This window comes from Triturus cristatus, chromosome 9 (assembly GCF_964204655.1).
Source record: "Triturus cristatus chromosome 9, aTriCri1.1, whole genome shotgun sequence".
NCBI classification, from domain to species: domain Eukaryota; kingdom Metazoa; phylum Chordata; class Amphibia; order Caudata; family Salamandridae; genus Triturus; species Triturus cristatus.
Genome location: NC_140592.1, coordinates 1,027,667,363 through 1,027,685,131, shown reverse-complemented (window position 1 = coordinate 1,027,685,131; position 17,769 = coordinate 1,027,667,363). Strand labels below are relative to the sequence as shown.

The following is a 17,769-nucleotide window of genomic DNA, read 5'->3' as shown; positions in this document are numbered from 1 at the left end:
GCGGGGTGTGTGGGTGGGAGGAGGTGTAAGAATAACGCATGTGGAAGTATATACAAGTGGTGACAGGAATTTATACAGGCTCTGGCCCGATTCTCTAAGGTAAACTTAAACATTTGTGTACGTTTTTACTCTTTTTTTGTTATTCACAAGTAAACGATTTAATAGTAACTTTACGACTGCGGAGACTCTACGTCCTAGGCGGAGAACTCCGCACATAAAAAGATAGGACATTGTTTGTTTGTAAATACTGAAAAAGAGAAAACTCACACAAAAGTGTAAGTTTATCTATGTGAATCGGGCCCAAAGAGTGCAGTGATATGTGGACACAGCAGATGCTACTGATCTTTAAAGAAAGGACCTAACTAAGCGCCCTAGGCATGGGGAGGGCGGGGGAGATTGGGCTGTGAGACCCAAGTAAGCGGTGTGTTTATGCTGCGACCGCATCCCTTTACCTGGGGGCGGTTCTCTCCCTAAAAATCAAAGCTGAATTCCTATTCGCCCTCCTGCGAGCAGGCGCCGTCTTCAGAGGGCTCAGGCAGATGGGTTTGTGGATATGGGTTTACTTACTCTACTCTGCCCAGCGCATCATAGAGCTTATTTGCGAGCGTGCAGAGGAAAGGGGGCATTTGGAGATAAGGGGACCGCTGCACACAAAAATCAAGGAGGGGACAAGGCATCAGGCCTTCCAAACACGTCACTTCCGAGTGTGCCCAGACTGCAGTAAGGGGGCTACAATGGCTGCTCACAATCATAGGAGCCAGGTTCACCAACTTATCGGCGGGGTCCAGTGCATATGAGGCTTCCATAAGGATGCAGGATGGCGGGCTTCCCCCGTGGGGATTCTTGGTACTGCCAAGCGTGATGGTCCTGGGAAGACCCCCTCCCCCACAAGAACGAAAGAACTCATCCTAAATCAAGAACAATAAGCAACTTGTTTATTATCAACCAACCAGTGTTGGACACTCAAGCTTGTAATACCTTGACCAAGAAGGCAGGGACCAAGTCCCAGAAAATAGATAGGAGAGGGAAAATTTAGCAGAGGCAATATGCAATGTTATCACTTCCTCATAAGAAGGACTGTCACAACTTTACAGTCATAGGTACGGTAAAAACCTAGCGTTTTGTGTCATATGTTCATGTAAATATACGATTCACTGTGCATATTGTCATATATAAACCACATACATGGGGCTAGGAGGTGTAGGATTATGTTTTCTTCGTTTTTACTGGTGCCCTGAAGAAGCCTCTTGAGTATTTAGACACTATTAAAATTAACTAGATATTATTCCAGATGGATATGTGAAAGAAACATTTAAGTTCATTTACTATTGCAAATCATATGCGTATTTTCCACTTATTGATGAGCTGACCTTTTGAATGAATCACAATTGCTTTTTGAAACAAGGCTTACACTTCTGTTGTGGCTTTAAAAATAGTTTTTCAATAGGTAAATGTTCTGCATTTATGTTATAATCTTAGGGTGATAAAGACATGACAAATGATATGGCTTTGAGTTGCAGCCTTACGTGTCTCCGACACCTCACCTCATTCTCCTTTAGAAATGACGATCTCTCTTTCACACCTTATCTGTCTGAAGGACTCTCCTGGCATTTCAAGAGCCTCGCACACCTTCAGCCAGTAAACAGTGGGAAACGTTCTGCCCTAACCCTTTGGCACTTACCATAAATTATTGGTGGGGTCCAAGCCCAGCAGGCCCGTATAGGGTGATCAACTGGCAAGGATGCAAATTCAGGACGGTCAGTGTAAAAATTCAGGACAAAGGGTCAAAATTCACAACAAAAATTCAGGACAAAGGGTCAAAATTCACAACAAAAATTCAGGACAGAAGGTCAAAATGCAGGACAAATATTTGGGACTAAACATACGTTTTACAGACATATCAGAGGAGGTGACACTATAGTATATAAGTAAGTAAATAGACAACCAAAAGAAGTACAAGTAAAAATAAGTTTATATAAGGTTGAGACAACCGTGCACTTCACAGTTTTTCAGAATGCGCGCAGCTTTGCAAAGCGACAACAGGCCCTTTCTGTAATCAAGATTTGTGCTAATGTAACAATAAACATTAAATAGTATTTTTTTATTTTTATGTTCAAATCTTACTTTTAAATGTACAGTGAAAACGCTGTTCCAGTCCCATGACATTAAGAAGCCCTTCACTGAATAGCCTATTGTATTCATTTTTACTCAGAATTATTTTACCATGCACCCTATATTTATTAAGGGATAATATTTTCAGGGACATCAGAAACTGAACTGAATACTATTTTAAAAGTGGTTATCACTTCTACCCTTCACAAAAATCCACCTTGACAATGTGGTAAATGACCTGTAGGTGGAGGTTTTGCACAAATGACTGCTCTGCCGCCGACAGTTATTTTATTTTTATTTTTCTCCAGCATGGCACCAAGACAAAAGCAGAATGCCTTGCCCGGGTCTGATGCAGGAGAAGCACACCACATGCTCTCCCTACAATAGGGCCCATTGTCATTCCATCTGTGATAATCAGCTGCAGTCTCAGAATGACAATGGACCAGTCCACAGTCTGTGCAAGGTTCGGGAGGGGCTGGGGCAGGCAGCCTCAGTCCACAGTTTAAAAGATAAGTGCGAGAGGCCCAGAGTGAAAACTTTAAAACTCATAGCGCCTCTCGCAGGGGAACAGCATATCTTCCTGAAATTCCCCAATTTGATTTTAGTATGATGTCTATAAGGCGTCCGGACGCCTTACAAACATCATACTAAAATAACGGACGGTCCGTGAAATTTACGGACGGTTGGTTAACCTAGGCCCATAAGACCTGGCGCCTATGCACACAATAGATGCATGTAAGCTAGATCTACATGGCAGACAATGTAAAATGATTGTCTGCTCTCATAAGACGCCACTGCCCTGGGGGTTTTAGGCGCTACACTGATCAGTGGTTCACAGCAGCAGACACAAGGTGAACACTGGCGACCAGTAGTAACCTTAAGGTCTCCACTGTCTCCCAGTGCATATTCCTCCTGTCTTTTCCCACCACTAGGGGCATGCTGGAGGGGAGTGGGGGAGTGTTACAGTGAGAGAACTATGCAGAGGGATTCCGGACATCCAGAAGGACCTAACCTCTGCCATCACTGTAAGACACCATCAGATTGTCACCCTAACACACCCCTCTGCTCCCCCCAGCTCTCGAACCAATCATCTTTCTCTAGCCTCATATGGACGCCATTTCACTCTATACTCCTCTCTCTCCATCCTCTCATTCTGTCTCCTCACTCTCCTTTCTCTCTATTCCTTTTATCCTCTCTATTCCTTTTATCCCTATTTCTCTCTCACGCCTCTATCCTCTTTTATTCTCTCTTCAAGCCCCTTTGCTGTATTTCCACCTCATCTTTGTGTCCTTGTTCCTGGATTTTGTCTCCACTCTGTTGCTCGCTGTTGGTTCTTTCCATCTTCACTTCTCTCTGTCATCTCCCTGTCCTCCTCTCTTCATCTTCCTCGTTGTGTCCTCTCTATTCACACTCCCCTCTCTCCTCCATCTCTCTCTGAATCTGGTAAAGTGGCATTAAATTAGAAACTGTAACACCTTTTATTTACAGAGCTCAGAAAGAACACTAGTGTGGTATGCAAACATTTTCTTATCATTGGCCCTTTTCTTCGCTCTGCAGATTTCTGTCAGATCCCCTGCCTCAACGGAGGCCGCTGCGTGGGACGGGACGAGTGCTGGTGCCCCTCCAACTCCACCGGCAAATTCTGCCACCTGCCTGCGCCCAAGCTGGAGCGGAAGGAAGCCGGAGTGGCAGAGACCGGGGCGAAGTCCACGGGGGACCTGAAGCAAACAATGATCACACTGCCCCTCTCCAACCAGCTGGGTGAGAGCAAGCCGGGTGTGGGGCAGGGATGGGGATGGGGCAGAGGGCGAATGAAGGTGGCAAGTTAAAAGACAACCGGATACATGCCTGGTAGTGCCTGGTAGTGTGGAGGAGGGGCGGGGAGTAGAGGAGGAGGTTAACATTACTACTTTCTTCTGTTTTTAGGTCAAAAGTACATACAGCTTTAATTCTCTGCCCGAATTCTTGGAATGAGTGCACAATAGCACACAGAGACGGGTCTAGTGTCGGCCCCTTTAGCCACTGCTTGTTAATACCTTGTTTGCTCCAGTGATACCGTACCTTGTTGATACCTTATTTTCTCTTGGGATGCAGTGATGTCTTTTTAGGTCTGGCGTTAGCCAATACCTTTTTATTTGACTAAACGTATGCGTATAATATACTTACTTAAGGAAGGTTTTAGGAAATATCTTCACTGATTGGTCTGTTATTATGTCATTCACATTTTTAGGTCTCGCCAAGACAGCGCTTTAGCGCTGTCCTGGCGAGACTTATAGTAAGCGAGTTTTGGAAGTGCAAACAGTGGCTTTTCAGGCCTCCAAATACAGTGCATGTGCGTCGGCCGGGCGCGCGCACCATTTGGAGGCCTGAAAGCACTCGGTTCCTTTCACTTTCGCGGCCGCACGGCCGCTTTGATGTTTGATCGCGATCACTTTCACTTTCGCGGCCGCACGGCCGCTTGTTTACTATATTTATTTGTGCATCACCCTTTGCAGCAGGATGCATTCATTATCACCCTTTCAGCCTCACTTTTGAGTTTTTCGTTTTCCGAATGCCATACTTGTCTTTAAAAGAGCGCCTCCCACCGAGGTTTAGGAAGTGCTCTGCTGTTTTATGACATGTACTTTACAGTGCGTGTACACCTTATTGCCATGATATTCCCGGTGGTAGTGGTAGGTCTATAATGTATAAAGTACTTGCGATTGACTTTTTGTGTTAAATAAACATCCCTGGTGCACTGAAATACAGAACCCTGACCTCGGCACACTCTAGAACCAGCCGGCCGAGTTACACTTTGCTCGCACGAGTGCTCACAATCATGTTCCAATGGCCGCGCTCAGCCGCACCCAGCCGCTCAAGGCGCTATAAAAGCTGCTTCGACACGCACGGCTGTGCTTGGCTTCATCACATCTGATCCACATACCTGCTCCTGGTGTCAAAGGCTCCCAGCTACCTTGGCGACTTCTGCTATGACTTCCTCACAGCAGCTCCTACTCCCGATGCTCTGAAGCTACGGACTGTGGTCTTCGTAGTCGCCCGCTTCTTGCAAGAAAGAAGACAAGAATAAACATAGGCATGACCAAGGTTTGATGCACACGCTCGGTGTGGCTCGCAGCCCCCATAATCGGTATCATTAGCACACTAGGGACTCACATGCACAAAAAGAGGCAACGATCCTGGTTGTTGTCATTAGACACCAACATAAATGCTATCTGCTCAGAGACTCGCGTTTGTAGAAAGAGGCCACTTTGGTTGTTGGAGTCACAAGCGCAATTAAGACTCGCATTTCCAAACAGAGACCCACATGTACGAACTAAGGGACATATTATCAAGCCAGGCGATAAAATTATCGCCGCTTTAGCGGCAGAAAACTGCCGCTAAAACGGCGATAATGGGCTTGATAATATGCTCTATGTAATTCCAATTGAAGTCCATGTTAGATGTCCTTCACATCTAACATGGGCTTCAATTGGAATTCCATAGAGCATATTATCAAGCCCATTATCGCCATTTTAGCGGCAGTTTTCTGCCGCTAAAGCGGCGATAATTTTATCGCCTGGCTTGATAATATGCCCCTAAAGACTTGAGGACAGTTACTCCCCTTCATTTCCACATGAGATCAAAGATGTACTCCATGAGAAGTTGACCCAGAATGTGACCCGTAATAGGGTTATTTATGCTGCATGCAATTTGGGAACCAGTCGCTGTATTGGAAAATATTCTATCTAACTCTTACCACAGTGCTGTTAAGGTGACTCAAATTTTACCTGCATTAGGTCCAAAAAAAAGAAGAAACAATAACCCATGAATTCCCAGTGGAGAAGGTGATTCCAAATGGAAGAAAGAAACTTGGAATACCCTTCAAAAGAAAAACAATCCCAATAAAGCAGGGAAACTGGGCATACACATTAGGGCGGTTGACCTCGAATCTGGGGACCTGGGTTTGAGTCTCGGCAATGACAGCTGAACATCCTGTGATTCAGGGCATCATTTATTCTCCCTGTGCCTACCACAAATGAATGTGTTTCCTCATGTAACGTAACTGGTGCTATGTAAAGCGCTCTGATGCCCGATTCGGGTTAAGTTCGCGCTATATAAAACTCAGCATTCAAGATGGGCCCTGTGGGTCAGATCACTTCAGTAATTCTTTCTCAAAGAGCACACCCACACACTAAGTAGTCCATTAAAATGCCAGATAATTGCATGGCAATGTATGCTTTTTGCTCCCAAAAATATTTTTGCTTTTAGCCAATTTTTTTTTTTTAGATATACGAGAGCCCCACTACATCCCCAAACAACAACATTTTGTCAAAACAAGGGAAAAACAAAACAAACATTGACAGAGGCAAAAGCTTGACAGCCAACGCCAGACCTTTTGACTTTACAAATGCTTGTTCTTTTACGATGGCATGTTTGTTGAAGAGGGGCTTTCTTTGCCCAGAGTGGTCTTTGTTTGCCAGTTATGCATTGTGAGGTCCTATGATACTTTGATTCAGTTATGGCTTGCTTGTCAATGTCTTCTTTGACTCATTGATACAATTTCTAACCCAATGATGTCTGTTTCGCTCCAGCAATGGCTACCTCGCTCGCAGGCCTCAGCCAAAGACTTCAGGTTAGAACATGAGGGGACGTATAACAGAAGTGCCCCAAGGGCACAACAAACGTTTGCGCCCGCTTTGTGCACCCTCGGGGCACTTAGGTATTATAGAAGGGGTCGCAAAGGTTTGTGCAGCCTCTTCTACAATACAGATAGGGCTGGTGCACATGTAGTGCCAGCACTATCATTAGAGGGTGGTCCCTCATTTGCGTGGGGGCGTGAGAATCTTTTTGCCTCTGTGCCTGTGCCGTATTACTAACGTGAGTGCAAAAGCAAACATGCCTTTAGTAGGCGCACTGAAAGTGTGCCAGAAAAAGGTGGCGCATTTTCAGGGCAGCTCCTAAAGGTAGCCCTCTAGAGAGATGAAAGGGGTTCCCATGGATCCACCAGACACCTCCCTCCTGGTGGGTACAGTCACTCACTGCACCCACCTGTAAGGGGATCTCTAATCCCTCTTAAATGTGCAGGCGGGTTGTCGTCTGCACAGAGAAACATGGAACAGTTATTAAACAGCTGGGCTTGCATTACAGAAGTGCCCTGGGAGTGCAATGGGCGTTTGCACCCGCTTTATTCGCCTCCGGGGCAATTTGGTATTACAGAAGAGGCAGTAGACATTTGTGCGGCCCCTTCTGTAATACAGATAGCGCTGGTGCATATGTGGCGCCAGCGCTATCTAAGGAGGGCGTTCCCTAATTTGCTTGGGGGCATTGCCCAGTGCAAATGAGGGACTGTCTTTACCGCCGCGCCATATTATGGACACAGGCGCAGAGATTAAGAAGCTGTCAGTGTGGCCCCTGATGGCTGCCCTCTGGATGGGGTTCAGGGGGTCCGATGGACCCTGTAGTAAGGCATCAGGAACTCTTGATGTATAATTAATCTGTAGTTTATTGCTAACCTTGAACAGCAATGGTAATAAGGTGAGAGCGCACCCTCTGCTACACCGCATCTGTCTCAGCAACGTTCCTAAGCATCATACATGACATTCCTAAGCATCATATAGAACAGAGAATACACCAAACACTCTTTACTCTAAATTCTACTACAAACTCATTACTATACACCCCTCTTCTTTAATAAAAACCTACCCATATTACCCCTCATAAACAAGAAAACAAAAAAACAAGAAGTATAAACCAGGGAGAGAAAGGAGATAGACAATGAACTTAAGTGTTGCAAACATAGTCTTCAAGTCTTTTTGGTTTGACGATGTTTCTACCAAGACTGCTAATTTTAACTTTTTCAGAAGAAGAAGTCTGATTACCAGGACAATTGACAACATTACTATCATTGCAATGATCTAAACTTTGATCTGAAACATTGCTGGTAGTAGGAAGTACATCTTGATCGCTCGTGGGGTCAATGGTAATCCACCAATATTTGCCTGACCCAACACAAACATTAACATCTTGTTTTTTTTTACAAGTGATGGGGTTTCTAACAATAGCTACTTTGCTCTTGTGATAAATAGACCCATTTTCAAGTTGCACTGTGTTTTTATTCACTTTTACTATTTTTTTAGGCAAGCTGAACCTATTTTTACCTTTCACAATTTTCCTACTAGTCTTAATTCGTACCATCTGCCCTTTGTGAATATTAACATCTTTAACACCATATTTTTTGTTAAAGTACATTTTGTTCTTTTGTTGAGAATTCAACAAACATTTTTTTACGTCTTTAACCTGCCATTCAATTTTATTTCCTTTGTTCATCCAACCAGGATTGACCTTTGAAAGGGGTACTCTACCTCTCATAATGTCAAAAGGACTATTGCCTATAGAATCATGAATAGTGACCCTATAACTCCACACCCTTTTCATCAATTCAACATCCAAATTTCTTTTGTTCTGCATCGCTAATTGCAGTGTACCTTTAATGGCTCTGTTTATTCTTTCCACAACAGCATTTCCCCTAGGATGAAAAAGTGCTGCAAATTTATGATTAATACCAGCATTTTCCATGAAGTTATTCATTTCTAAGGACTTAAACTGAACACCATTATCAGTAAGTAAGGATTTGGTGAAACCTTCTAAGAAATATGTTCTCCAGAAATTTGATCACAGAACTGGTATTAACTTTCGCTCCCACCTCTAATTCAAGCCATTTAGAAAACATATCCATTAGGAAAATGATGTATTTCTGTGAACCATCATTCCATGACACTGGTCCCATTATATCTAAGGCAACCTCTTCCCATGGCAAATCAGGGCAAGCTAAAGAACCTAAAGGAGGATTTAGGGTTTCTGTGATTTGTCTGCTGATTCACATTCTAAGCACGATCTGATAAAACGTTCAGTTTCAATATCAATCTTAGGCCACCAATACAAGGATTTAATATTTTGTTTTGTGCGTGCAATACCAGGATGTCCCTCATGACAGAGTGAAATAATCTTATGTTCGAGGCATATGAGCTGCAGATTGTACACTTAGCATAGATCGCCATCTGGTGTTGGGCCCGGATGTTTGCAGTTTGTTTTTGTTCTTTGGACAGTCTTTGGAAGTCACAAGTTCGGTGACTCCTCCTTCGGTCCGTACTGCGCATGGGCTTCGGCTCCATCCTCAGATTGTTTTTTTCCGCCATCGGTCTCAGATGTGATACTTCGTGCTCCGGCTTCGAACTTCTACGGTTCCAGCCTCGACGGAAAATCCTCGTTCTTCGAGTTTCTTCATCTATACTTCATCTCTCGAAGCGGCACTTTTCTCCATTCCGCACATCGGCACCGGCCTTCGGGCCCTCCTCGACTCCGGTCCCAGCCGATGGAAAGGACTCCGTTCAAAAAGTGCCCAAAATGTGGGTCTAAATTTCCCCACACCGACCTCCATCAGGTGTGTAACCTTTGCCTCTCTCCAGAACACGAGGCTAGAGACTGCCCCGCCTGTAAGTCTTTTCGCTCAAAAAAGACCATCCGGGATCGAAGAGCTCGACGCACCATGGCGCACTCATCGACCGCGGCTCCACCGGACATCTTCGGAGACGACACCGGAGCTTCGGGGCAACAACACACCGAGCAGGAGGAAGACGTCGTCAGCGCTTCCGAGGCCGACGACTCCGACGTGGAGGACATCACACCGGCGCAGAGGGTCGTAAGTACTCTACCCCCTCCCACCCCCGCGCCCAAGACCAGAGAGACTCAGGTTACACCCTCGCCTGCAGGCCTGGGTAAAACCAAGCACACAGCTTCTATCACCCCACCTTCGGGCCCGGTGTCGAAGCCTCACAAGTCTCACGGCAGCTCGGGCTCGAGCCAGCCGACCCCTGGTGCCGATAAACACCGTCCGGCACCGAAGAAAGTGACGCCCAGCTCGACTCCGAAGCCACCGGTGCCGAAGCCTGGACTCTCGGTGCCGACAAAACACAAACACAAATCCCTCGGCACCGACGCTCCGGTGCCGAAAACTACTTCGACGCCGAAAAGACCGGAGGTTCCAAAAGAGAAACCAACAAAATCCTCGGCTCCGAAAACATCAGCGCCAGCGGACGATTCGGTGCCACTGGACCTCTTTACACCAGATCCTTTACAAAAGACCTTATTTAAGGATCCAAAGACTGGGCTATTGACTTTAGTTGTCAAGAAAAGACGTCTTGACACGCCGGCTCCTCCTCCACCGCCCAAGCGGAAGGACTCTGCTACTTCTCCTCTCAGAGTGCCCTCCCCACTACCTCCCCCTCCCCCTCCTCCACCTCTTCCACCCCCTCCCCCTCCCAGGTCTCCGCCACCCTTGCCTCATCATTCCCCGTCCCCAGATCCGGATTACGGGGATCCAGATTATGACCCGGCGGACGCCCCAATGGACCCCACTCCACCGGGGACCCCAGACCCATGGGAAGATTACCAAAACCCTGACATACCGGATGTGCCTCAGGACGACCTATACCCATCCAGGCCGTCTCCCCCAGAGGACTCATTAGGGTTTCACCACTTAGTGCAGAGAGCAGCAAACTACCATGGGGTGGAAATGCATAGTGAACCAGTGGAAGACGACTTCTTACTGGATACATTTGATATTCAGGATAAGTCCACAGCTATCTTGCCCATGCTTAAGGGTGTCACCAAGCATGCTGCAGAGGTGTTCAAGGACCCTGTCAGGGCCAGGGTCTTAAACCCTAGAATAGAAAAAAAAGTATAAGGCGGCACCCACAGACCCTACATACATTAAGGGCCCTGCTCCCTTAGATTCCCTAGTTGTGTCCACAGCTAGAAAGCGGTCTAACTCCCAGTCCTCAGGAGAGGCCCCACCGCCAGATAAGGAATCCAAACTTCTAGACGCGTCTGGCAAACGCACCGCCTCACAAGCCGCGAACATCTGGCGCATTACAAATACACAAGCGCTGCTTGCGCGCTATGACAGAGCACACTACGATGAGCTCGAGGCTCTTATACAGCACCTCCCAGAAAAACACAAACGCAAAGCTCATGACCTGATACAGGAGGGTAAGCTAATTACTAACACCTCCATTAAATGTGCCCTCGATGCAGCCGACACTGCTTCTAGAGCCATAAATACTAGTGTCCTGCTTCGTCGTCATGCCTGGCTCAGGGTTCAAGCCTGAAGTCCAGGCATCCATACTAAATCACCCCTTTGACCAAAAAAATCTCTTCGGGCCAAAGGTAGACGAAGCATTAGAAAAAATGAAAAAGGACACAGACACAGCAAAGTCTATGGGGGCATTACAATCACAGACCCCTAAACGCTCCTTTCGACGCTCATCCTTTCGTAGCACAGGCAGAGGCTACTCCACCGATAGCGCCTCTACCTCCAACAAATCCCCTCCTCAAAATACCTTTTCAAAGGGCTACCAAAGGGGTGGTTACAGAGGCAACAACAATAAGGGCAGGGGCAAAACTAACACCACCCGTTCTGCCACCCCGCCCGCACAATGACTTCCCTCCGCTCCCCCCAGACCATCCCACTCCGGTCGGGGGCAGACTACAAAACTTTATCCACGCATGGGAATCCATAACGTCGGACAAATGGGTGACCCAAATTATTCGGTCAGGGTACTGTCTCGAGCTAACATCTACCCCACCCAATATCCCACCAAGGCACCGTCCAATGTCTCAAGAACATTCCACACTGCTCAAACAGGAGGTGCTCTCCCTCCTCCAAAAACACGCTATAGAGCAGGTCCCCGTCAATCAGCAAAATCTAGGGGTTTACTCTCTGTATTTCCTAATACCGAAGAAAGACGGGACCCTGAGGCCCGTTCTGGACCTCCGGCCTCTAAATGCATACATACATTCAGACCATTTCCACATGGTCACCCTACAACAAGTCCTCCTGCTCCTCTGTCAGGGAGACTTTCTCACTACCTTGGATCTGAAAGACGCATACTTTCACATTCCAATACACCCTTCTCACAGGAAGTACCTCAGGTTTGTGGTGGACGGTCAACATTACCAGTTCACAGTTCTCCCCCTCGGGGTCACCACCGCACCACGGGTGTTTACCAAATGCCTAGCAGTTGTAGCAGCACACCTCAGACCTCAACATATTCACGTCTTCCCTTACTTAGACGACTGGCTCATAAAAGCCGCGTCCTACAACCAATGTGTGCAACATACCAACAGCACCATTCAACTGCTCCACCAGCTAGGTTTCACGGTGAACTACCGAAAGTCCCACCTCCTACCATCTCACACAAAGCCATATCTCGGGGCCACTATAGACACCTCCAAAGGTATTGCCTATCCAAACTCAGCCAGAATCGCAAGCATACAAGCCTTGCGCCAAACGTTCCTTCCTCAACACTCTCTTCCAGCAAGAGTGTTTATGAAGCTCATAGGGATGATGGCATCTTGCATTTTCATAGTGCCCCATGCAAGACTCCACATGCGTCCACTCCAAGAGTGCCTAGCACGACAGTGGAACCAGGCCCAAGGACAGCTGACGGATCTGGTGTTGGTGGACGGCCGCACCCATCACTCTCTGCAGTGGTGGAACACCACAAACCTTTCCAAAGGGCGGCCGTTCCTGGACCCGGTTCCTCAGGTGATTCTAACAGCGGACGCATCGCTCTCCGGCTAGGGAGCGCACCTCTTACACCTCACAATGCAAGGTCTATGGACGCCACAGCAAAAGTCGCTCCACATCAACCATCTGGAGCTCTTGGCGATCTTTCTAGCCCTAAAATCTTTTCAAAAATAGATTTCGGCCAAAGCAGTCCTCATTCGCACAGACAATATGACTGCAATGTATTATATCCAAAAACAGGGGGGGACACACTCTCCCCAGCTCTCCCGCTTAGCCCAGAGCATATGGAGATGGGCAATTCCTCAAAACATCTTTCTCCTGGCACAGCATGTTCCAGGCGTACAAAACACCATGGCAGATCTGCTCAGCAGACAAACGCAACAACTACACGAATGGGAACTGCATCCACAGGTTCTTCGCCCATTCTTCCAAAAGTGGGGGCATCCTCAGATAGACCTCTTCGCCACCCACGAAAACAAAAAATGCCCAAGCTTCGCCGCCAGATACCCACACCCATTGTCCAAAGGCAATGCGATATGGATGAACTGGTCAGGCAAATTTGCATACGCCTTTCCACCTCTCCCGCTAATACCATTAGTGGTAAGGAAGCTACAACAGCACTCCCTCACACTCATTCTGGTAGCTCCAACATGGGCCAGGCAGCCGTGGTACACCACACTACTACAGCTCTCGGTGGTACCACATCAAAAACTGCACCTGTCCCCATGCCTCCTAACTCAGAACCATGGAGAAATCAGGCACCCGGACCCAGCTCAGCTCAACCTTGCGATCTGGCTCCTGAAATCTTAGAATTTGGGTACCTTAACCTTCCCCCTGATTGCATGAACATCATCAAGGAAGCCAGACGTCCTACCACTCGAGCATGCTATGCCGCAAAGTGGAAAAGATTTGTGGTTTACTGCCGTAACAATACAATCAACCCTTTAGATGCATCCATACAGCACATCATATGCTATCTGCTCCATCTTCACAGGTGTAACCTGGCGTATTCATCCATACGCCTACACCTAGCAGCGATTGCTGCTTATCTACAAAACAGACAGCATTTATCACTGTTCAGAGTGCCCGCTATTAAAGCCTTTATGGAAGGCCTTAAACGAGTAATTCCTCCCAGGGCACCACCTTCCCCTGTATGGAATCTAAATGTAGTTCTTACAAGGCTAATGGGTCCGCCCTTCGAACCAATGCATAAATGTGAGCTACAGTTCCTCACCTGGAAAACAGCTTTCCTCGTAGCTATCACTTCCCTTAGAAGGGTTGGTGAAATACAAGCGTTCACTATACAGGAACCCTTCTTACAAATACATCACAGCAAAGTGATACTTCGTACAAATCCCAAGTTTCTGCCCAAGGTCATTTCCCCCTTCCATCTCAATCAATCGGTGGAATTACCTGTCTTTTTCTCGCAACCTCAATCTGTTGCGGAAAGGGCCCTACACACACTTGATGTTAAGAGGGCTTTACTGTACTACATACAGAGAACACAACCTTTCAGGAAAACTAAACAATTGTTTGTTTCCTTCTCTCCACCACATAAAGGCAACGCCATCTCTAAATCAGGGATAGCTAGGTGGATTGTAAAGTGCATACAAATTTGCTATCAAAAGGCAAAAAGAACATTATCTGTTCCACCTAAAGCCCACTCTACTAGAAAGTTAGGGGCTTCTATGGCTTTTCTAGGGAACATACCCTTAGATGACATCTGCAAAGCAGCCACATGGTCAACACCGCACACCTTCACAAAACATTACTGTGTAGACGTGCATTCCAAGCAACAAGCTAGTGTGGGCCAGGCTTTACTAAAGACACTTTTTCAAACCGCTGCAACGGATACCGGTGGTCGTCGCTAAGGTTGGGTACTGCTATATAATCTATGCTAAGTGTACAATCTGCAGCTCATATGCCTTGAACGGAATATGCTACTTACCAGTATGCATCTGTTCTTGGCATGTAGAGCTGCAGAGTTGTACACGCCCACCCGCCTCCCCAGCTACCTGTATCCGTTCCAGTCCATCTTATTTAGATACAACACACATGGGTTTCTCACTGTTATTACTACGCTCCATCATTTCCCTGTTGGCGAAAAACAATCTGAGGATGGAGCCGAAGCCCATGCGCAGTACGGACCGAAGGAGGAGTCACCGAACTCGTGACTTCCAAAGACTGTCCAAAGAACAAAAACAAACTGCAAACATCCGGGCCCAACACCAGATGGCGATCTATGCTAAGTGTACAACTCTGCAGCTCTACATGCCAAGAACAGATGCATACTGGTAAGTAGCATATTCCTTCTTAACTCAGTTGGTGGAATAATTTTTTCCCTCTCACCAAAAACATACCTTCGATTCTTAGTTCATTTCTTACTTCCCAATATGCTCTTAGTTCACCGAGAAGTTCAGTTTTGATACATCCTTCCCAACCATTCTCAATTTTGTTTTTGACATTTTCTAAAACTAGATCATTCGACTGTGCATCCTTCCATTCCTTTTCCTGTAACCCTTACAATTTTCACTGACAAAAATTCCAGCCACACAAACATCATTCCATGGGCTAACATCAATTTCTCTTAAGGGCAAGGACATTCTGCTAAAAAAATCTGCTGTAATGTTCAATTTCCCAGGCACGTATTGCACTTTGTAAATGAAATCCGGTAACCGCATGGATAATCTGGCAATTCTGGCAGATGCTCTTGATACACCCTCAGTGGTTAGTACTTCTTTTGTCAAACGTTGATGGTCTGTTCTCACTACAAATTCTCGTCCCCACACAAATTTTCTGAAGTGCTCAAGAGCCGACACGCAAGCCAATGTTTCTCTTTCTAAAACCGAATACCTCTCTTCGGTTGGTGATAATGATCTGGAAGCGAACGAAATAACATTTTCCAACCATTCTCATTACTTTGAGTAAGGACCGCTCCCAGTCCTTTTCCACTAGCAAAAGTGGTTATGAAGGTTGATGCAGAAGGATTGAATCCTTTCAAGTTGGGAGACTTAGCAATGGCAGACTTGATAGCTAGAAATGAAGCTTGACAGTAACTTGACCAATCAAATCTACTTTTGTTACAAAGCACGCAGTTTGTGAGTTTTTTCTGAGAACTTCTCGACAAACTTGGAATAATATTCTGCTAACCCTAAAAATGAACGGAGTTCATCTTTGTTTTGTGGTGGAGGAGCTTTAACAATAGCTTCAACAAGTTTTTCCATTGGTTTGATACCATCACGACTGATTTAATGTCCAAGATGTTACGTTAGTTTCTGCAAATTTGCATTTGTTAATTTCACCAGTTAAACCTTTTTTGTCAAGTACTAGTAAAGCTTTCTTCAAGATATCGTCATGGTGTTTCTTTGTCTTACCCATGATTAATATGTCATCTTGCAAAAATACCACAACTTGGGTGTCACCTAGAAGTTGTGTCATGAGTCTTTGAAAGACAGCTGCCGCCGATGCCAATCCGAAAGGCAGACGGCGGAACTGGAAACACCCGAATGGTGTACAAAAAGCAGTTAAGTGTTTACAATCAGAATCCAACATTATTTTATGATATGCTGAGAATAAATCTAATGTAGAAAACCACTTAGCATCTCTAGTCATTGACAACATTTTGTCTATGCGAGGCAATCGAAATTGGTCAATTATAATGTTGTTGTTTAACCCTCTCAAATCGACACATAAACGAACCTTACCATTGGCACGTTTAGCGACGACCATTGGAGAGATCCATTCAGATGATTCTACTGGTTCAATTATGTGTGCACTTAACAATTTATCTAATTCTGATTTTACCTCATCTCTCACAGTAAATGGGATATTCTGTGTCTTGTGAATTTTAGGGATTGCGTTACAACTTGATGGAATGAGAAAATCCTTTTAACTTGCCAATCTTACCATAGAAAACATTAGGAAATTCTTTCAACACCCATTTCTTTGTATCTTCAGCCTCACATGCTACCAATACCTGTTCAGGACTATTAGGATCTAAAGTTATATTCAGTTTGTGTTGATCTTTCCATCCAAGAACAGATGGTCCACCCTGAGCCACGTATAATTTACACAAAGCATGTCTACTCTTGAACCTGAAAACAAGTTGTCGAAAACCAATTATACAGTCAATTCTATTTCAGACCCTTCATAGTTGTTCTTTGTTCTTCAGCCATAGGCAGTTCCTGAGACAATAGGATCGCTCCTTGGCATTGTTCTGATTGCTGCCTCAGTTAAATAATCTGCTTTTGACAGTATTGTTACAAATGGCATTGCCTGTATGTTAAGAGTGTTTCCCACTTTCTCATTAGAACTTAGAGAAAGACAATATAGAGGCATTTCATTTAAATGTTGGAGATTTCAAATCAAAATTTGCTAGATTTCTGGGTGGTAGGGCAAAATGGTAGATGGTGGGCCGTGCCGCTGAGGGTGGGGGGGGCCTTCATGTGCTTTGCAGGGAGGCCCCCTCAAGTTTCGTTACGCCACTGACTGTAATACAGGCCCAGCTGTTTAAAAGCTGCCTCATGTTTCTCCATGCAGGCAGCAACCTGCGTGCACTTTTAAAAGGGATTAGAGATTTCCTTGCAGGTGGGTGCAGTGAGTGACTGCACCCACCTGCAGGGTAATGTCTGGGGTTCCATGGAACCCCTTTTCATCCCTCCAGATGGCTGCCTACTCTCAGTGCGTCTCGTAAAGGCATGTTTGCCTCTGCACCAAGAGATTCTCATGCAAATAAGGGAGCGCCCGCTAAAGATACTGCTGGTGCAACATATGAGCCAGCGCTGTCTGTATTACAGAAGGGGCCACACAAGTGTCTGCCTCCCCTTCTATTATACCAAAGTGCCCGGGGTTGCCCAAGGGAGGCGCAAACGGCCATTGAGGCCTCGGGGCAGTTTGAATATATATAGGCCTGAAGTTAATTGTGGGGCTTGCATTCAAGATTGCACAGTTTGTGTGATGGCCCGGAGGTTGTACTTTTGGCAAGAAAGAATAGCTGATGCTGATCGCTATTATTATTTGTGAAAGTCACACACACGTTTTTTTTTTAAGAATGGCCTTGGTGCAGCAAAAGAGAAGGGGCGCTGCTGGCG

The 17,769-nt window shown here is 46.0% G+C and overlaps 1 protein-coding gene across 1 annotated transcript in view; it reads left to right on the top strand.

Annotated features, from left to right (window-relative positions):
• LTBP2 (latent transforming growth factor beta binding protein 2) overlaps nt 1-17,769 on the top strand; it is a 1,878,832-nt gene that overhangs the window by 861,498 nt on the left and 999,565 nt on the right. The window contains exon 6 of the mRNA XM_085626762.1: nt 3,670-3,873. Coding sequence (XP_085482888.1) covers nt 3,670-3,873 — 204 coding nt within the window. The remainder of the gene's footprint in view (nt 1-3,669; nt 3,874-17,769) is intronic.